The sequence below is a fragment of the Glandiceps talaboti genome, chromosome 11, assembly GCF_964340395.1.
Source record: "Glandiceps talaboti chromosome 11, keGlaTala1.1, whole genome shotgun sequence".
Lineage (NCBI taxonomy): Eukaryota > Metazoa > Hemichordata > Enteropneusta > Spengelidae > Glandiceps > Glandiceps talaboti.
The window spans coordinates 9798759-9821258 of record NC_135559.1 but is presented as its reverse complement, the minus strand read 5'-3'; the positions used below and the strand labels follow the sequence as shown (position 1 = coordinate 9821258).

Here is a 22500-nt window from a genome sequence, read left to right as displayed (position 1 = left end):
AAATCAAGCTCATCGTTTACCGATTTACATGGCAGCAGTAGTTATAATTGTTTGTGTAGAATGTCTAGAGTAACCACAAATCTGGACCAAATTCACACATTTCAATTCACTGATAACTTTTTTTTTTTAAATAAACAAATAAACATACTCTGCATGCCCTGTACATTGAAAATGGCATGTTTGCGTCGAGAAAATTAAACGCAAATTTTTCAATGTGATTTTTACAAACAGTCTAGGTGCAATACGTCGAAATCCAAAATCATTTTGCAATGTAGTGTAAATAACATCAAAGTCTGAACCAGTATTCAACAACATAATCTGTATAATATGTATGTTCTGCTGAATACCATGAGTCTATATAATATAAACAATCTAAAAACAACTTTCCTCTACGTAAGTCAATCAGTCGAAAGTTCTGCTTCACGCTTGGCAAGTTTTCAACCATCTTTCACACTGGCAGTTCCTGTCAAACTCAATGATCCCTGTTGGTCTGTCTAACCATGCAATAAACTGACACCTAAACCTCAAGTGACAGATGGCAGAATTGAGAGGCAACTGGTTGCTTTTCTACATTTGGTTATCGAATCATCCACGTTTCTCTAGTGTATTTTGAGAATACAAACAAAGACTATACTGACCTGTTAAGCAAGCTTACTTGTGGTGAATTACTGATTACCAGCCATGCGACCGTGATTAACACCGATGGAGAAGTGTTTAATATAAATGTACGTGATTGCCCCTTACAAACATATCGTGTTTAACCAAGCTGTGTCTGTACGAATGTTCAGAACTGTATGAGTTGCGCACTTACTTGCGCAGATACCAAATAGTTTGACAGTTCTATTTTACCACGTCTGTGTTAGGTCACCTAAAAGCATTCAGGCCACGATAAAGTCACTGTGTCATGAGACTCAGAGACTGCAAACTTTGCCCGCGGCATCCGCCGGGAATTTATATAAATTACATGAACAGCCGCACCTCTCTTAGACTGATATGACAAGACGTACACGTTATAGATCCTTTCCTTCTGTGGGTCAGGGGTTGTAACTTTTAATATGATCGTGCCCTGTCATAATAAATTGATTTACGATCGTTTTTGTGAATCCATGACGTTTTAGATACGTTAACGCGATGTCAAAAGGAATAGCGAAAATATGTTCATCATTACTCGATAAAGCTGTACATAACAACCAATCATGAGAGATAGTATATCACCAACGTGACCTTATCTGACACCTTTCACGTCTGCATCGACTACATGTTAACAAGGAGACTCGGAAAGGAATAAATCGTGGAGTGCTGTCGAGTTCAACTACACATTAGAGATAATTAGATAAATGTAAACACGCATTAACCATCTTGAATGTGAAGGCAAGAATGTGCACGTGATCATTCATGCTGCCAGCAGTTTTTTAAATCAAGTAGAAAAATGTGTCAACCATGTATCTGTTAACAAATCACAAATTAGTGTCAACTTTGTCGATGAATTGAATTTCAATGTGGTGGTAGAACAGTACTACCACATGGGAATACAAACATTCATCATCAAGTCGTTTGAAAAAAGTAAATTGTGGTGACATTGGTATTTCAATGTATGACTGTGCGAGAGTATGTGTGTGCATTTATTTAGTGCTGTTCTTGTTTGGTTTAGTTTTGTTTGGTTTGGTTCGTTTTGTTTTGTTTTTATTTTTGGGATTATTTGATTTTCATTTTGACCCGGGGGTATACATTTAGTCATTTCATATTAATCTTGATTACAACCTTTTAATGTGGGTATTGCCAGATTGTTTACAAAACAATTAACACTGTCCCCATATCGATATATTTTTCCAAATTGCCTCTTGGACTGTTTCGCTGTTTGACAATCTCTTTGAATGGCTTCCTGTACTCATCTTTATGACACTGACATTCTCATTTTCTTCTGGCTGTCTGTCTGTCTGTCTGTCTGTCTGTCTCTGTCACTCTATCTGCCTCTCTATCTGCCCCCCCCCCTCTCTCTCTCTCTCTCTCTCTCTCTCTCTCTCTCTCTCTCTCTCTCTCTCTCTCTCTCTCTCTCTCTCTCTCTCTCTCTCTCTCTCTCTCTCTCTCTCTCTCTCTCTCTCTCTCTCTCTCTCTCTCTCTCTCTCTCTCTCTCTCTCTCTCCCTCCCTGCACAGAAGCCCAATGTAGTTGATGTACAACCTTCACCCTATCCTTGACAAAATACTTCCACTATCATGAGGTATGGACAATAAATCTGGAGCTCAGTGGTAAAACTGGTGTATCCCTGTGTATTGAGCAGCTGTACTCCAAATGCTTTACAGCTCTGTCAATGATATTACATTACAATAATAACCTCGTTTTCCCAAGTCGTCTGCAAGACTACATGATAGCAAACCCACACCAACGCAACATAACAACACTAACCATCTGGCAGCATAATTCACTTTAGTTTGACCTCTGGATTGACCTACAACAAGACACTTTTACACACACTAAAAATCCTACTCGAATTTTGATGCATTTCATACTGTATTTTCCCAGGCTTTTGTCACAGAAGGTAATTATAAGCCAAGAATTCATGCTCTCGTGTTCTACTTAGAATTGCATAAAATGTCCGCGAATGAGGTTACAGGCTATACACTTATATAATTAAAACGCCCCCCCCCCCCCCCCCCCGTGACCCCTTTAACTGCATCGGACAATACCACAAGTAAGATACTATTCATTATATGAACTGTAACTTAATAGCAGAAATAAATCTGAGAGGGTGGTACAAGTTGACAAGGAAATGTTACCAATACTCATAACTTCTATAAGGATAGGGCCGGAGTAAAGAATTTGAATTTTAGGATTAGGCATTCCATTTGCAAACTTCAATGTTCGAATTCCTGCAAATATAAATTTCAACAAATTACTTCCGGATATGGTTACATCATTAAGTCCTCTCTATGGCCAGTTTAACCCATTATAACTGTGTGGTTTTTTATACCGAGTGATGAAATTCGCCAGCCGGCTGCCAGCCGGTGAAGAAATAAACGTTGATGGTGGGCCGTTTATCATGCATCAGACAAACTCCAGCTAAATTGGGATATTATAGGGTCTCGACACTTCAGACAAAGGTAGCCTGAAAATATAGTAGGAAATGTAGTTCTAGTAATATTGTTCATACACAACCTGAGTAGAAGTTTAATCCAAAATGCATTTTTAAACAGTTTTCTGCAATATATTGGTTTACACGAATATGGACTTTGACTATGTATAACGCTGTTTTACATCGTTTAGTCACGTAGAAAATGTGCAAAATGTTTTATTTGTTAAAAATCCAAAATAAATGTGAACTTCATATATATATATATATATATATATATATATATATATATATATATATATATATATATATATATATATATATATATATATATATATATGATATCAGAAACTAGGAAATCTTAAGTCATAACTCAGAGTTTCTCGACTCTGTGATCCTCAAACGGCTGTCAGATTGATAAGGACTGTATGAACTGCTATCAATGTGGCATATATATATATATATATATATATATATATATATATATATATATATATATATATATATATATATATATATATATATATTTGTATCTGAAGATCGTAAACATCCCAATAGTATGATGTTATTAAGTGATTTAAAAAGTACTTTATCAATCTAACTTATGACGGTTTATAAGCTGTGATGCATTTCCCCACAGTGAAAACTTTGGCCGATAGGTTTACAGAACGTATCACAATTTGTTTAGCTTTACACAGAAATTTACACACAACTTGGAATTCAGTATGTTCTGGACTCTGACCTTATACCAACTTGGTATTTATTTAACTACAAGTATACTTCCGAAAACATGTTACTGATCTTGGGTATGATGTTACAGGAGTAATGATTCGGATAATGCGCATGGCTTTACATATATCACGTTGAGATCATGTCGAAATACTCGCCAACTGGAAAGGTATGTAAGTGATACAAAATGAAATTATTAGCATTTTTTGCAGTAGAAATATAAAATGTTACAGTTTCTTAGTTATGAATCAACAGACAAGATATTGTGAGTAACAGTGTAACAAAAAGTTAGTCTAAGTTGCTGACAGAGCATGAACATCAGAACCTCGGTACTGGGGCGAATCAGATGGAGTTTGCTACTGTCATTTATTAACAGCCGATAAACTAAAATGATATTACAAAAGACGCAGACGACAAATCATCATCCTCGGTTTGAACCAAAACGTCATTTCCGATGGGATTTATGCAAATCGCATGTATTCAGCAAATAAACATGACTACCAAAACTGTACGTACCCATCAAGACCGAAAACGTATGTTCTATAATTGACTAAATACTAGTGTAGACAGACTCCCACCTGGCAAGAATATTTATATGTATAGACGCCAATGATATTTACTTATCATTGATTCTACACTGAATGCATATTTTCAGAATTACAAAAAAACATACAACTGGAGAAAAAAGCCAGTTACTGTTGACTCAGTGGATGTTTGATATTTTTGGTATAAATATAGTGAATGTCAAATGTTTAGTCTGTCCAGTCTCTGTGCTATAATAGTTCATAAGCTCACTGACAACAGGAGGTAATTTCACACAAAGATTATCTCCAGAAAGCTGTCCTACTTGCTCAACCCTGGCCAACAAAGTGTGTAATACGTCCTTTGTCTTTCATTTTCGCCTCATATTATACTTTTTGTTGTCACAATGTTTATTATGTTACCCCCACCCACCCAACCATCCACCCACCCACCACTTGCCCGCATCAAGGCCGCTAAAAATCGAAACTATAAAATCTCATGTCGTTGCCGCCCAGGTTGTAAAAGACATTGTTTGCTTTTAAGTGATAAGAGTCATATTGCATCCAAGTCTCGTTCTAAGAGTTGAAACTTATTATTGGTTTTATTATTATTTTTATTATTTATGGTTTATCTTACATTGTACATATAGCAGCCCACTGGATGAAATGCAACAATATTACACTTACAGATCATTTTTTAAAAGCGAAATCCCTAATTGATACATTAAAATATTAATATTCAAATGGCGACAACATGTAACAATGTCAAAAAGTGTACAGTAAAATGACTAGTGTAACAGCTTTCCAAAAAGACTGGTAAACTTACAGCTAAAACGATGTAGGCTTGGTGTTTCACGTATGTGACACGATATTTAATATACACCCTCAGACAACTTCTAATGTGAAAGAAACAATATCATAGGTACCGTGCACAGTGGGATGTAGAAGTAGCCAAGTTGAAATGTTGATTATCAGTTAGATGTGGGCAAAGTATCCTGTTGTGTTTACTGTGTCTCTGTTATTGTTAGTCTAGAGTTGAAATATGCCTATCTCTGTGTCAAAAACGTAATGTTCCATGATTGGAACACCTAGCCTAGCTATAAGTGGTTTATTTACCCAATCGTATAAAATGATTACAAAATAATGGTAACAAAAATCAAAAGAGAGAAGGGTAAATGGGGAGTCAAGAAATAGCTTGCAGCTAGTCTAGCCTGATCCCCGACATTGTATATTGCGAATGAAAACAATAAGAGGGTTCAGTCATTAAGATGACTGAAAACATAACTGGGAGAAAAAAAAATATCACATATACATATACATATACATATACATGTACATGTACACACAAAAAAAAACATTTTTACTACATGAAAAAGTCTAATACAATAAACGAAAAGTCAATACATCTGTAAGTTTACAATTTAATCAACTGTACTGCTCTACTAAATATTGTTTCAGAGATTTTCTAAAAATATGTTGGGAATTTTTCGATCTGATTTGAATTGGAATATCATTCCAAATTTTTGCACCTACGAATGAAATAGCAAACTGACCAGAATTTGTTCTCGCATGGTACGGGTAAAGATTTTGACGATGGCAGAGTCTCGTGTCATATTCATGTTTTTTGTCACTAAAATAATCGGACAAGATATGTGGTGAGTTCAAGTGAACCAGGCTGTAAATAAAAGAACCTATTAAGAGTTTGTGAAGCTTGTAAATATCTAGAATATTTAGCTGTGTAAATAAAGGAGCCGAGTGTTCCATGTGAGATTTGAACAGCATCGTGCGAACAATCATTTTTTGGGCAGTTAGAATGCAATTCAGAGATGTTGGGTAAGTACTGCCCCAAACCTCTAGGCCGTAAGAAATATGGGGAAGTATAAAGGCATTGTACAAAAGTATTAAAATACTTAGTGGTAAAATGTGTCTTAGTCTATACAGAATTCCACATTTCTTCCTTATGAGTATATTTATTCTGTTAATATGGTCAGACCAGGTGAGGTGTTTATCTAATGAAATTCCAACAAAAGAAACAACTATAAAAGCAATTAAGACCAATATATACATTGCTCTGATCCTCATTTCATAATTTGATCATTTATTGCAGTTTTAGCGTACCTTTCAGAGTTCGCACCCTTGGAAATGACAACATATGAGAATGACGCAAATTTCAGCCATTTTCCAAACTTAAGTCGGAAATAACTGCACCCATTGCTTCACAATTCTTATAATATTTATGTTGGTCGAGATTAACATTAGTATACAATCAATCAATTTCAGTCGATTAAAAAACTTATCACTAATTTCGCAATACTTCCAGAATAAGTTAAATCTTCTGCCATGACAACGGAATAGTTCTCGTAGCAAAAATAGGAAAGGAGTCCCTTAGCGTTTAAATGTTTCTGCCTGATTACATTATTTAAACTTACCCTTCAGCTGGGAAAAATGTACAGGTAAAAACATTAACTTCAATGAATTCAATAAATGCATATGTCTTTGATCGTTAGGTTGTCATTTTTCTTCTTCGTTCAGGTTAGTCAGTATGGTCCACATATGATAAGTATTACGTCACTTATCTGCTGATCATAAATAGGTTAACAGTATGTGTTCACACTGTGGTTTTATTTTCGTTGAGTTTGGATTTTATTTCTGAACATTTGTTATAGATTTACAAGAGACGTTTACCATGCAAGTTTATTCAGCTGTTATTACACATACATGTGCCACACGTTGGTTTATTAGATTATTTACCTAGCTGAGGTTGAACGATCTTAGGTTTATTTGATATAGTTTGATCTGGCTAACCTTGAGTTAAATATAGTTGTAGGTAGGTTGTTGACCGTTTCAAGGAAAGTTCTATGGAGAATAGTAACAGCACACGACATTGGTATGTCATGCATTCAATGAGCCTTCAATCTTAGTGTGTGATATATCTCTATGTAGCACGGTTTCTTCAAACCAATTTACAGAAAAGTGTGTAAAGTTGAAATCTAGACAGCCACTTGACCTTGACCCGCCAAGCTGAGACAACCATAGTTTAGCACTGTAGGCGTCCTGTAATATCAAAGTTACTTATGTTTAACCATGTAAGCATGTTGATAACTGCTGCTGATAATTCTGATGCTAACCATCCGAGAAATGTCTACAGTAAACATTTCTGCCATTGCACATGATAACGACAGCACTGCCCACTCTCTCTGTTGTATGTTTACACATGCTTGAGCTTGTTCTATGTTCATGTTGTGCCTCCTTTAGGCCAAAGTTCAAATATAGGCAGTAAGCTTACTTAGACTATCATATCAAATTTGTGTATTGGAAAGCATGACTTTTAGGTTTATAATAAACAAATTCTATGATGGGCTTGGTGCATATTTACTTAAACGTCCGTTGATCAAGGATAACAAACTGAAAAGGGATTTTTGTCAAAATATTATCAAAATTCAAAATCGACAAGCAGCGTTCTTGAATTTAATTAAGCATATTGAAATCTCAGAGTAGTGATCTAACTAGCTACTTATAGACATGTTGTCTCTGTACGAAAACAGAGAAAGAAGATATAAGCTTACACTTGAACAGACTATAAAACTGTTTTAGTTAGATATATAAAAATACGAGTTTATTAGTTACATTATACATCTAATCGCAAATGAAAACTGCAGATTTGTGAAAAATAAAAGTATTTCTGACAAAAGACCTGTTATTCCAAACCTCGAAGTTCCGTACAAGGAATTTATACCCGAGTCTACCAAATTGACGGCTGTAACACTATCAAATTGGCGTGTACCAAGAACTAACCGTTTAGCACGTAATATTGTCTATATAAAAGTCGTTACTCAATTTATGTCTAGAAATAAATCACTTATCACAAAAATAATAAGAAAATGTTGACTTTTTATAGGTTAATATATATCTTTTTATCACCATTTTTATGTGTTTGTCTAAGACCGCCAATGTTTTCAGTCTGGCAGACAACGATGCAGTGGGTTAACATTTGACCTCTATGCTGTTTAAGGTGACGGACCTCTTAATTTGTTTAAAATTGAGTCAGAGTCTGTAACTTTTGATCATGTCAGATTATACCATTGATGCAAAGCTGTATAAACAATCCGACCAAAGTAAGCGCGTGTTGTGAAATCGAACGGAAGTGATGTAAAACCTGAAAGCGAGGCTGCAAGTTCACTGTCTGCGCGTTGTAGTTTTTGTAGTATATTGCGCAGTTTGCGGGTCGTCAGCCTCATCTTCAAGTATTTGCACGCACGAACTATTATGTACTATTGCGCAACTGTTATAAAAGAATTTCATATATACAATGGAAATTGAATACATTTTATTTTCACAATATTCTAGTTCATCTGGTATGAGTGTTTCTAACACATACCCTTTCTAGGAGGTTTCAATTATCAAACATTGCATTGCGTAAAATGTGCCTACACCCTGCTTTGTTCCGATTCCAGCGTATATATGTTTGACTGAACGCAGAAGGAAGATCTACCCTCGCTACATTTGCATGCAACTCACGACATGTAGATAAACCATGGGACTCAGTAAAGCTAACACAGCAGGTGTTCTTGTATGTGATGCATCAATACACATGGTATGACACACAACAATGGTTCATCATATCATATCGAGTAGTGACATCACTATTAAGAGTTCTTATTTTTAACCGTGACAAAATGTATTTTGTGGCGTACACGTACGTTAAGGAGCAATTTATAGAAATAGGTCTTTCCACTATTTACTACCAAATCAGGGTGGCTATAGAGACTCAATTAGACGACACAGTGATTTATTGTTACATTTTACACAATGTTTATTGTTAGAAATTACAAAAACAAAACAGGCAATGATAGCATGCAGTTACATTTTACCTGACTGGCAACACAAATGAACAGTTTTGTGTTTGAATCTTTATTCTTTCATACGGCAGTTTTGATGTGTGTCCACAGTGAGATAAAAATGTATCTTTTTATATATGCTCAGTGAGTGTTACCAGTGTCTGTATTTCGTTTTATGTAATTTATAACAATCAACTTTGTTTGTGTGAGACATTACAAACATTGTGCTATTGAAACTCTATGGTCACTTTGGTTTGGTAGTATCATGATCGACATGACGAATAAAGTTATTATTATTATTATTATTATTATCATGTTGTCAATATACATTTTGAAATCTCTTGACAAGCTGTCACTTCGTTTTAAATTGTAGCAGTTTCTTAAACTTTAAGTGACAGTATACAAGTGTTATAAATATCGTATTCTCAGCATGAACTCCGTCATGCCACTTACTTCATGTTGTGTTCTAAGATTTCAATAAAAGTGTAATCTTATGGAACGTTGGATTAAAGTTCATCCATATTACTTAAGACAGTTGATATTCTTAAATATTTTTATTAGTTTTCATGTCGACGTTTAAATATCATAAGCAGGGATTTTATTCCTAGATACTGATATTCTATGCAGTAATTCTAACTTTTATTAACATGTTCGAATACTTCTCGATCTCTTAAAGGTTATTCTGTTATTCTCAGATAGCTTAAAGGTGCAACAATTTAGTCTTAACCTTCAGATGACTTATTGCAGTTATCCTTAACACCAGACCATTAAAGAAAATTTTCTATAGTTGTCTGAGCCTTACAGTTGATTCGGTATTTATTTATAAAGTGGTAAAATTAATTTAAAATGTTTATTTTCGAGGCGCATACCACATTAATGTGGCCACATAGGTGAGGATTCGGTATTTATTTTGGATTTTTTAATTTAGAAACCAATTTTATCATCCAGAATCCAATATGGCCGCCCAATACTGTGTTAACTCAAGATAGCAATTTCCTTGAAAAAAAGTCAGTGACCTCCAAATATATTTAGATTATTTTAACGAGACCAGAAACACTATAATATTATGGCAATGTTTGGAGAGATTTTAAAATCGTTGTTTTTCAGGCATATCAGTCTTAGCCTGTTCACTGCGCTGTTGAGATAATTATATCATCAGCTGGTCGTATCGCCTAGCCCTAGTAATCAACAGGCCAAACAGTCCCCGAAGCACCATGGCATTCTACCGTTTAACTAGTAACTTGCATGAAAACTAAGATTATAAGGTCACCTTATAATTAAACTAAATATTCCCTAGAGTGTTTTTGCTCTCTCTCTCTCTCTCTCTCTCTCTCTCTCTCTCTCTCTCTCTCTCTCTCTCTCTCTCTCTCTCTCTCTCTCTCTCTCTCTCTCTCTCTCTCTCTCTCTCTCTCTCTCTCTCTCTCTCTCTCTCTCTCTCTCTCTCTCTCTCTCTCTGTCTAATGCGACAATGTAGCTGTTATTTCACAACTACATTTAAAAATGTGATATACTAAAAACAATGTATAAATTCCTATAGCGAGAATGCTATTTATATTGATATTCTAAAGTTATCAAGTAAACGATTAAAATAACCAACGTTTATGTTATCATATCCTTTTAGTTTAAGTGTAACTTCAACGACCAACGCAATGTAATGTTGTTCAATATTACACCCATATCTCAATTTGGTCGCAGCTATTTCAATAGCCTTTGGCATACACAAGAAACGGAATACGGTCGACCAACGTCGTGTAATATTTATAGATTAACATTCATTTTAGCAGAATTCGATATCTCCCTAAATAACTAATTTCATATGAATATAGTTGAATAATCGAATGATGAACATGATATTTTAGCTTATGGCAGAATGCGTCTCTAAGATAAATGTCACTGAAATTCAAAGTTTTTAAAATCCCTCTAACTTCGCCACGTGTAAGCTTAAATTTGTTCTTGGTTCTTTTCAAATGATGGAATGATTGGTGATATGAGTGACGTGTTTGTGGTGGTGGTGGTGGTGGGTGGGTGGGTGGCGGGGGGTTACGGTCCTCTTATAAAGGATTTCAACTGTCATTTATTTCCCTACACTATATTCAGCCATATTGGATTCTAAAATGGCAAAATTGCAATATAGATTTGTCCGCTTTTACAAAACTTTGCATAGGGACCCTATTTTTTTTTTTAAATTACTGATAATAATCCGGTTTAGTTTTCTTGAACAAAGTAACCAAAAGGTTTAAAGCTGTTATTTCCAGGGTTCATATCGCACATCAAATACTTTCACGTTTTCCTGACACTTTTTCACTATCTAAAACAGATTCACTTTCTTGAAACATGTGGTCAAAGTACCACTATTTCTGCGTTTGTTTATTGATGAAGTGTTTCCTGTAGTGTGTAATCGAATATTCTATAATATGTTGCCTATTTACTTTTTATACGTTCCAGATGATTAGTCTCAGCCCTTTAACAACTCCCAACATTAAAGTATAAATATGATATTCAGCAATTTAGTGTATAAATTGCTGAATGTCACATTTATACTAAATCTTAACTACATTACAAATGTAATTAACTTGATACCATAGATTTATATCCATCCATATTTGTCTTCTGTCAGACACGTAGGAAGCTTAAAGGCATTCGTAGAAATGTATCCAGAATGTTCTACTACTGTACCAGTAACACTGGAAACAAATTGACTTGTACATGCGAAATCATGCATATGTGCTTTGTTTTGAGGAGGTGAGGTAGGTGAGGATATAGAATACTCGAACAAAATACAATTTAGTCTTCAGTAGTTAATAATTAGCTAAACTTTGCAGTTACAATCTCTTTCGTCATTGGGGTTGAAAATATTTCATTAGTCGACCAACTTCTGATTCTCTGCCAGTGAAAGTACGTTTATGTCACGGTATGACGTAGCTGTGTTTAGGTTGATCGGGCGTACTTCGAGAATATTTGTTTGTTTTATCGGTAATGTGTCTTTTAGATAAACTTTATCCTTATTTTTTCTTTTTACATGATTGACAAGTTTTCTTGTTGTATTATCTTCTATTTTGTATGATCTCCACATAATTTTGTGATTGTTTTAAATGTGTTCTTCCTTGTGTTAAGCAAGAGTTAAAACTACGAAATGGTATATATTACAAACATATATAAGTGGTTTATTTACCCATTATATAAATGATTACAAATACTTGGTAACAATTAAGAGAGAGAGAGAGAGAGAGAGAGAGAGAGAGAGAGAGAGAGAGAGAGAGAGAGAGAGAGAGAGAGAGAGAGAGAGAGAGAGAGAGAGAGAGAGAGAAGGGTAAATGGGGAGTCAGGAAATAGCTTACAGCTAGTCTGCATTGTACATTGTGAATGATAACAATAAGAGGGTCAGTCACCGATGGGACTGAAATGCATAGATATTCATCTCATGTAAATCAAATATCTTAAACTAGCATAGACAGACAATTAATTTTATATCTTTATCTAAATCACTTCAAATCAAATTAGCGATTTTAAAAACATAAATATATGAAGTATAATTCTTGATCGTTGTTCATAAATTAAAAGCCCAGTTCCACAAAGATTAGCTTTTTTGTGTGAAAAACAATTGTTTGGCTGAGCTATTAAGAAAGTTAGGTCCTGAACAAAAGAAGCAATTATATAACAATTATGGTAAAATAACGCTAAAGCAAGACCCTGCCTTCACCATTGCCTTTAATCGTGTCTTAACTTTTACATAATATCCCGGCTCTAGGTGTTTACCAAAATGAATGGCTATTATCAGATGAATAAACTTTAATATGACTGCATTTCACATAACTTTAAGAAACCTAAGAAGATAAATAGCCTTGTCATCTGCCTTGACATACAAAAACACAGTATTAAAGACCCATAAATATGTCATTTTGACATAAATACAAACGTATATAGGAGGGTATATCATTACAACTTTCTATTGAAATGTAGTACTGCCAAGTACAGTGCTAAAATGAACGGTAATCATGAATCACCAAGTGTTATGGTACGCGGAAAGATTAATTATCTGGAAATAGTATGAAAATGAAGAGGAGAGAAGTCTGTTGTGTGTTTATATATGCGAAAGAGGGGACTTCTGTTTTGTGTTAACATTCAATCAATTCTAGACATAACAGTTAAATAGACCGTGGAACTCTAAGATGTGATTTTTGTAATCGAACGAAATAATTAAGAAAAAATTGTCAAAAAATACCACAAACTACAACCTGTTGACATAGTCATGGCTGCAGACGTAGTACGGGACTCGATTCTGACACTGTCACTAAAGAAATATTGTCAGAATCGAATCCCGACTTACTTCATCTGCAAGCAGGACAACTGTTGGCAAGAAAGTCGATGGTGCAGTATTGCAAATTGTGCTCTCCCTGTGGAGTTCCTTCACCTAACACGCTATATGAGTCAAATATCACAATACGGAATGACTGACTAAAACAACAACGGTAGCAGCATATTACTAGCTTTGAAATATTCTGTTCTGTTAGTCATATTCATGTGAACATGACAAATAACGTGTTACATATAATGACACCCTGACAAACACGACACTAGTGGTGCCCTATTGAATATACACACGTCGTGCCATTGTTCTGGAATATTCGCGTGTATGTATCTACTACACTACGGAGTATTACTACACACGCAATGTTGTTTGTTTTTCAAATGTACCCAAGTTATGTTAATTCAATATAGTGAACCTACCTTGCTTATTTTAGCTGACATTGTTCGTTAAACGTCTGACATGGTCATCTGGCGATAAAAACATTGTATGTACGTACGTTGCGACGTCTATATTCAGCAACTGAGCAATAATCCCTTTGTACGAGACATTCGGGTCCATATAACTTCGACTTTCATTGTCCTGAAGATCAGTGAATTAAAAGTTATGATTATGACGTCTTCCGAGCAGCAAATCTCTCGAACACAAGCTATCAGAATAGTACGTCTAGGCTTCAAATCTACGCTATATCACAACGATATACGTGATAGTGCAGCTATGTCCACTCCACACCATGCCAGAATACTCGTACTATACTAGCCGAGATGTCAATTTATTTCCCGAAGAGCGCATGGTATGTCGACAAACCTACTGACGACCAATCAACAGTTAAGATTCATCTGGTAGCTGGAGTCGTCTCCCTGACGACCATCAGTTGCGTTATTCACATACCTCTCTATTGGCGAGTTGACCCTGGATAGAATTAAAGGCGGCCGTGGCCTCATGAGGGGTTATGTCGCTTTATAGAAGAGCTTGTAGTTGTGGCTATTTTTGTAACTACATTTAGATTCTTATTCATATTCTGTTATTGTGATCTAGATCTTCCCTTGCATTAGTCGACTAACCAGCTATTTTGCAAGTTTATTCTTAACTAGCTATCCTGATAAATAAATATAGTATTTGTATTTAATATATATATATATATATATATATATATATATATATATATATATATATATATATATATATATATATATATATATATATATATATATATATATATATATATATATATATCCAAATCCAAATATAGGTACCAGATCATCTGGTGCACAGTGTGTATATATAACATCAAGTTTTCAGTTTTAGCAAATCTTCTCAGTAACCGTTAAAATATTTTCACGGCTTAAAACTTTAACTGGTGATACTTTATTTTATGATTAGGCTAATGACAGTGCGTTATACCAACGGCACGTTGCTCAAATATTATTTGAGGGAAGCAATTTTCTACCCTCGTGGACTTGAATACACGGTATTGAAAGACATGCGTGAAGGTTTGAGTGATATCATTTTATAAAGTATATTTGTTGTATTTGAGACTTTACATTCAGCATACTCGAAAAAATATTTCATTGCCGATAAAAAGGGGCCTGATCGAAAATTTGACATACTATTATGTCTAAAATGACTGTAAATCATTTGATTTTACTCTGCCTTGTATGCATACAAATGTCACAGTAAAAGTTTTGTGAGGAAAATGTAGTGCGCCATCATCGGTATATAACATCCTAACTTCTAATACTAACTGATAGTTGTAGTACCCGTCAGAGGACATTTACCGGTTTTAGGAGGAAAAACAGTACATGACCATGGCCGAGTACGATATGTTGAGTTTTAAGTTTTTCACCAGAAAGTCAACCTTGTTATCTCAAACTCTCTTGTGTAACCTCTCACTAATTATCATGTTAATTACAAAATTCACTGTAGAAATCCCGTCCCGCACATCTAGGCCAAATAATCCGATGTTTTCCCAAAAAGTTCAGTCCACGAACCTGATAAGGACTCGTTCTGTAAAAAAAAAAGTGACAGTCCCAAATCGAACAGTATTTCCGTTTTACCCACAAATATTTATGTAATTAACCCTGGTGCACATACGCATTGTCAAGTCATTGAACAAATTCTATATAAAAACCTGTTATCTGCACAAGTCACTTGTAGTGAACTGGTTATAGAGCATATCTTAAGTGATACTATGTTAGCATACGCGTCCTGCTGGACAACTATATTACGTCTAGCCTGATTTAACTCTAATACACGTGTAAGCGTATCCTTTGTATATGTATTTTCTCTACTGAAACATTTTGCAACCAGAATTATCAACTTCATTTTTCACAAGGTAAACCATTTGGGATTGTCTTGTAAGAAAAGAAAAAAATACATATAGAGCATGTCTTTGAATAGATAGGTGCAGATTAGAGGTACTGCGATCGAGACCCACCAAGGTAAGGTAAGGGCAATTTTTTACACACACTTTACAGAATGACGGGTAAAAGCCCGTTAATTAACTGAAAAAGTGTCCGCTAAATTAAATTGAGTGCACAGTTGAAACAATGAGGAAGAGTCCGGAAGGCGTATAACTACGTATAAAACTCGTGTGTGTGACGAATTCGAAAGTACCGTGGGTTCACTTTGCTTTCTCTTCCTAAACAAGTCTTTCTGTTGTTGGAGGAACCACGACTTATTCTATCAAATGACGTTTGTATTCTATGGTGTTTCAATAACAATTGTGGAACTGAATTAAAACTGGTAATTGATGAGTCACAAGAATAGTCAAAATGTGTCATATATCCTGCAGACTCAGTTGCTGTAACTGGAAATTTTAGTCTTCAAAAAATCAGTTGACGGTCTTTTTGACATTATGCTTTCTGAAGAATGTATAATAGGCTATCATAGTAATCCACAAATTTAGAATGTATTGACAATTAATAAGTAAATGACGGTCTGTATCTCACTCAGTGTCAAGTTCGCGAATGTTCACACCAAGCCAGTGTACACTGTTGTTTTAAAAAATCGAGGACGTACTCACTCTTGAACGATGAAGCATGTCATTTTGTTATCTTACAAACAGTTAAGATGCAAGTATCTCTCAAACTTTTTAACTCTAGATCTGCTTTTGAGGTTAAACACCATTGGGTAATGTTTTCCGATAGAAATGCATTCTCGCAGGCAAAGACAGTGCCTAAGTGCCGAAGAAGCAGGAGGAAACCGAAGTGCCTGGGGAAACCTGCGTTTTCGGCAGGGTCAAACTGAGTATCACCCTTCATACAGACATGGTTGAATTTTAAATCAAACCCAGCCGACACCTGGCGGGTTCGAATCCATGCTGCAGAGGTAAGACTAGAGGCTTGCCAGCTAACCGCTCGGCCACCGACAACCCATCATGTTCGTTAAGGTAACGTTTGTAAGAAGTGTCTTAGTATATTAGGAGTTAGATAAACATAGCACTGCTAAATTTGTCATCACTGCGAAAAACCATAATTTTACGGACACACATTTCGTCTGATGACTATTTCTCGCCTAATTCTATGGAGTTCCAGATAATACTTCTGCATTCGAAAAAAAGGTTGGAAGTTAACGTATACAGCTGTGTACTAGCTAATAAAGCGTTAGTTTCGATTACACAATTTCATTTTCAAGATGACGTTTTATTGTGTGGTAGGAAAAGTTGAAAAGAAGTTATACTAGTCTTAGGGAGTGGCGTGCTGATCGATGTTTTGAACGGGAAGCTTACTGATGAGCTGATCAGAGAAACATGCGTCATTGTAAAGTCCCTAACCATGAAAGAAAGGTTATCAAAAGGTTTTGACCTCCGGGGGTGCGAAGGTTATCAGGGGGGTCAGACAGTTTTTTTCGGACTTAGCTACTTTAATTGTTTGTATAATTTGTCGTTCTGCACTGTTATGTTGTATTGTAAAACAGCTTCGGAATTTCAAAGTTCCAAATATTGAACTATAGGTTTTGTACAATTACAACATGGATATGAATGTAATATTTTTTATTATGTGTTTTTATTGATTTCTTTAAAATTACTTGAGAGAAATATTATAATACAGTTGTTCGTAACATTTTCTCACTTTTATACATAAAAAAATCCTTGAATTGTAAACGAAGTTATGTGACTGTATAAAGTTATTTAGTGAAGATTTGGAACATGTGAACTCTGAAATGGCTCGCTGGCTTTCCTACCAGCATGTAATAGACTATAGAAATGCATTATTATACAAGAAATGAAATGCTTACATTTTCCTGATTTCACATTGACCTGTCATTCATGACGTCATCTCAATGACGTAATATTAGAGCACAAAACTTACATTATCAATTTGTGATGTCTTTTCTAATATTCTGTCTCTTGCTACAAGTGATATCAAACTCGTTGCGATGTGTAAACTCTGTTGGCTAATTACACTGAAAATAACGAAGAAAATGAACAGAGACTTTTATTGGAGGTTTATCATGAAGAGTTGCAGAACGTCTAATTGATTATTAATTACATAAGGTGATCGATATGGAAATTTTTGATTGAGTTTCAACGGCTGAGTTTTAAAGATGACGTTTTCAAGATGACGTTTTAAATGTGTGGTAGGAAAAGTTGAAAAGAAGTTATACTAGTCTTAGGGAGTGGCGTGCTGATCGATGTTTTGAACGGGAAGCTTACTGATGAGCTGATCAGAGAAACATGCGTCATTGTAAAGTCCCTAACCATGAAAGAAAGGTTATCAAAAGGTTATGACCTCCGGGGGTGCGAAGGTTATCATGAAGAGTTGCAGGCTAGTCAGAACGTCTAATTGATTATTAATTACATAAGGTGATCGATATGGAAATTTTTGATTGAGTTTCAACGGCTGAGTTTTAAAGTTAACGCAATTTATCACAATGAGTAAAAAAGAACGACCGATGAGTTCTGGAGTTTGCGAAGTCTAGCTGCTAAACCCTCGGGCAAACTGTTAACCTTAAAAGGTATTGTACAACGGGTCGCATAGCAACAAAGGCCTTACAGCTGTCGAGGGCTTACCTGGAGCTTCGCATCACACGGTAACTCAGTGTCATAATCGGTCTTTGTTCTGCAACCTTCCTAGCGCAGGTCCGAGGTCTAACTACAAAGTTAGACTGTGCGTGGCTATTTCAAAACTACGATAAGATAAATGCGTGCTTTGATTATTGTACAGCGACAGAGACCCAAATCTGAACGTTTTACAGTTCTTTTTGTAGATATGAGGAATTGCATACTTCCTGAAAAGTACTCACCATAGTAACAATGTAATATATAGCCCCGCATTTATGCAAAGTAAATGACCAATTTGATATCAAACATAATTTAGGGTGTTCTCGTTAAATGACGTAATTTTAGGATGGTCCCCAAAATTCGTTATTGGTATTCAGTGTGGAGAAACTAAATTCATGTTTGATTTTTAAGCTCCAAGCTCAAATCGACATAAATGTGAAATGAGTTTTATTTGAGTATTTTTTTTAAGATTTAAAAAATGATATCTCAATCTGGACCACATCGTGAATAAAATAAGTATTGAACTGACTATGGAATTTGAAAAAAAAAGTGAATGATTGATTGAGGAGGAAGTTTATTTCTACTAGGATTAGATAAGGTGTCCTACATAAATAAAGATAAAGAGTGGAGTCATGATGGTCAAACGGTTTTGGAATCTGCAGGTTGTAGGTTCGAGCCCCGTCACTGCCGCTTGTCTGAATGGCTATATAGTCCCTGAGCAAGATTCAAACCACGATAACTGTTCTTCATTCAACCATAGACCCTCAACCCAGTTGTATAATTAGGGACATGGGAGGATAGAGGTTGCAATGTGAATGCTTCCATCCTCTATGCTTATAACGGATGCAATGGATTGTATGCTCCCCAGGGAGTTGAGGACGTACAAAGGGCCATTGCGCCGTCATAGATCCGTGCCAGGGTTAATAATTGTAAGCGCATTGAACACTCAGGAGAAAAGGCACAGTATAAATTCACATCATTACAATTTTTATTTTTGTTATTTTAAAGAGAGAAATGCTTGTGTGATGCGATACGTACCTTTTGTGTCTATCGTGTCAGGTTTGTATTGTTTTTCAGAATTGTCGTAATTGTAACTGTTGACAGTTTCCCACCTCAGAGTCCCCAGGCTCAGAGTCATGGGATGAATAAAATATTTATTATGTGTGTTAAAAGAATGAAATATACGTAGTAGTTTCAACAGATAAGATAACATTGGTTTTCCCAGTCACGAGTGATACACTGACATAGCAGTAGGTCACAGGGTCATCACTACTGCCTTGTTAGTCATTAGCACATGATTCAGGTTGGGACTTTCCCATTTCCGATTTGTGTATAAAAGCCGCGATCAGCCACAGTAGTGCCACAGATGATAACTGCGACAGTCGGCAATTAAAGTTACAGTGTACGTACCTGTCGGGCGAGCTATCAACTTGAAGGTGGGTACTTTATAGATAGGCGAAAAATTGCACAGTTAATGAGTGTGAGCCAGCAGTGATGAGTGTGTGGTGATGGGGGGGGGGGGGTCCGTGGACATGTATATATATATATTTGTGTGTGTGCGTGTCTGTCTGTCTGTCTGTCTGTCTGTCTGTAATGTATGTCTGTTTGCCTGTCTGTCTGTGTTTATTTGCGTGTGTATTTTTATATATAAATTCAGCTTCCATATCTTGAAGAACAGAATAAGCTTAGGTGACGAGTGTTCGCATGTCTACTTCCTTATTTTGTGAATTGTTTGTAAGGCTTAGCTTAGATGTCACCATTCTTGCAATTACATGAAGTGAAGACCGCTTTAACAAAAAAAACCCACATCATTTATTTGTTTACCCCTTAGTTTCACTTCCTCCAATTTCGATTCGGGAACCTCCGTTTTGCGCATGTGCATACGATATGATATACGCAGAACCCTTTGAGGCGTTCGTTCCAAGTATTTATCTTTCTGAATGTTATAATCGAACGCTTTCTCTTTCAGCATTATTTTGCCTTAGTGTAAAAAAATTATTTCGTTTGGAATTACAAAATATAACGTGTTCTTAGATATCAAAGATTTCGCACATATGAATTCTGAAATGGTACCTTCCCGGTCAATGTACGTCAGTAAAATAGAGCATTGCAGAGTACACATGGGGGGGGGGGGGGGTCAGACAGTTTTTTTCGGACTTAGCTACTTTAATTGTTTGTATAATTTGTCGTTCTGCACTGTTATGTTGTATTGTAAAACAGCTTCGGAATTTCAAAGTTCCAAATATTGAACTATAGGTTTTGTACAATTACAACCTGGATATGAATGTAATATTTTTTATTATGGGTTTTTTATTGATTTCTTTAAAATTACTTGAGAGAAATATTATAATACAGTTGTTTGTAACATTTTCTCACTTTTATACATAAAAAAATCCTTGAATTGTATATATGTAAACGAAGTTATGTGACTGTATAAAGTTATTTAGTGAAGATTTGGAACATGTGAACTCTGAAATGGCTTGCTGTCTTTCCTACCAGAATGAAAGAGACTATAGAAATACATTATTATAAAAGAAATGAAATGCTTACATATTCCTGATTTCACATTGACCTGTCATTCATGACGTTATGGCAATGACGTAATATTAGAGCACAAAAGTTACATTATCAATTTGTGATGTCCTTTCTAATATTCTGTCTCTTGCTACAAGTACTAGTGATATCAAACTCGTTGCGATGTGTAAACTATGTTGGCTAATTACACTGAAAATAACGAAGAAAAACAGAGACTTTTATTGGAGGTTCTTGATATCTAGTGTGAATATGTGATTATTAGGGCTCTTGGTGAAAATCTCTCTTGTCTCGCACTCCAGTATTTGCAATGTGATAAGAATACCACTAGCCTGGGGTCCTAATTCATATGCACTTCTGTCACCCTTTGGAATCGACTACCGGCCAACACCTTTACAGCACCGCCACCAAATATAAGAAACTTTAAAACGTTAGTTTAATATTAAGACCCACCTGTTCGACAAAGAGAATGACCTACTGTTTGTAAAAAAAGAAAAAGAAAAAAAAAGCGTCGTTGTGTAACTGGGCCGTGTGTGTCTCTTTTCATCTCTCTCGTTTAGTAAATATTGTAATAAGAGCGAAAAATCAGACTGTAGAACATCAATACCTTCACTAAAACAAATTCATTTAGATACGATACCCTGGCCTTTAATTAAACTGTTCGCTTTTAATTTATGTGAACTAATTTTAATAGTATTTCGTGATCGTTGTTAATTTGATACGTTGTCGTGATTATCTTACAACAAACAAACTTGCTGAGGATAACATTTTAAAAATAATCTATTTCCTGTTACCATAATAAAAAGACGGAACAACCATAGACAATGAAGAAATAGGTCGATGGAAAACCCCACTGATTCATCCCCAGATATACAATGGAACAAACTGACTCGAAACAAAGATCGTCTGTCGAAATAAACTACATTTTATAGTTTGGCGTGACAACGATATCACCAACATTGCTACATTTATATTTGCGTGAGCTACCATTATTGAGTACATTGTTGCCTAAATCATATACATTGTAGCATGATCATACTTATTGTCAGATATGGAGTAACATGTAACAATTGTTCAATTTTTTGTCGTGCCAGACTTCAAGATTCGGCAATGTTAACAAGATGTTTGTTGAGCCAGGCGGTAATATGTGGCAACAGTGTTAGTGAGATATTTGATGTGCTTGACAATAATGTGACAATGTTAGCAAGATTTGCATAGAGCCAGACGACGATTCGTTTCAACTGACTTTCATTGTAATTCAAGACAGCGCCCTCCAGTGACGCCTAATGTACATAATTTATCTATCTGTGCATTTCCTCATTATTTATTTTCATTCCTCTTTCTTGTACACTTTAAGGTTTGACAGAACGGTTCAGGAACTCAGTCAGTCATCATGTCATTCATGAAGAAAGGATCAAGTGATGAGACCAAGTCTATCTTACACCAAGATACTGATTACTGGGACACTTCATCTCCACGATTGATATATGTAAGCCAGTT

The 22500-nt window shown here is 35.5% G+C and overlaps 2 protein-coding genes across 3 annotated transcripts in view; one reads left to right on the top strand and one right to left on the bottom strand.

Moving 5' to 3' along the window:
• Nucleotides 1–14244, bottom strand: part of LOC144442260 (tripartite motif-containing protein 2-like) — a 24128-nt gene extending 9884 nt beyond the window's left edge. Inside the window, exon 1 of one of the 2 annotated variants that reach the window (XM_078131557.1) lies at nt 13886–14244. The gene's annotated coding sequence lies outside the window, so the exon portion shown is untranslated. Of the gene's footprint in view, nt 1–638; nt 895–13885 lie in introns of those variants that run through there. The other variant, XM_078131558.1, reaches the window with a different exon arrangement.
• Nucleotides 14245–19779: 5535 nt separating this feature from the next.
• The window catches only part of LOC144442314 (uncharacterized), an 8154-nt gene continuing 5433 nt past the window's right edge, over nt 19780–22500 (top strand). The window contains exons 1-2 of the mRNA XM_078131627.1: nt 19780–19904; nt 22358–22489. Coding sequence (XP_077987753.1) covers nt 22394–22489 — 96 coding nt within the window. The 5' untranslated portion in view covers nt 19780–19904; nt 22358–22393. The remainder of the gene's footprint in view (nt 19905–22357; nt 22490–22500) is intronic.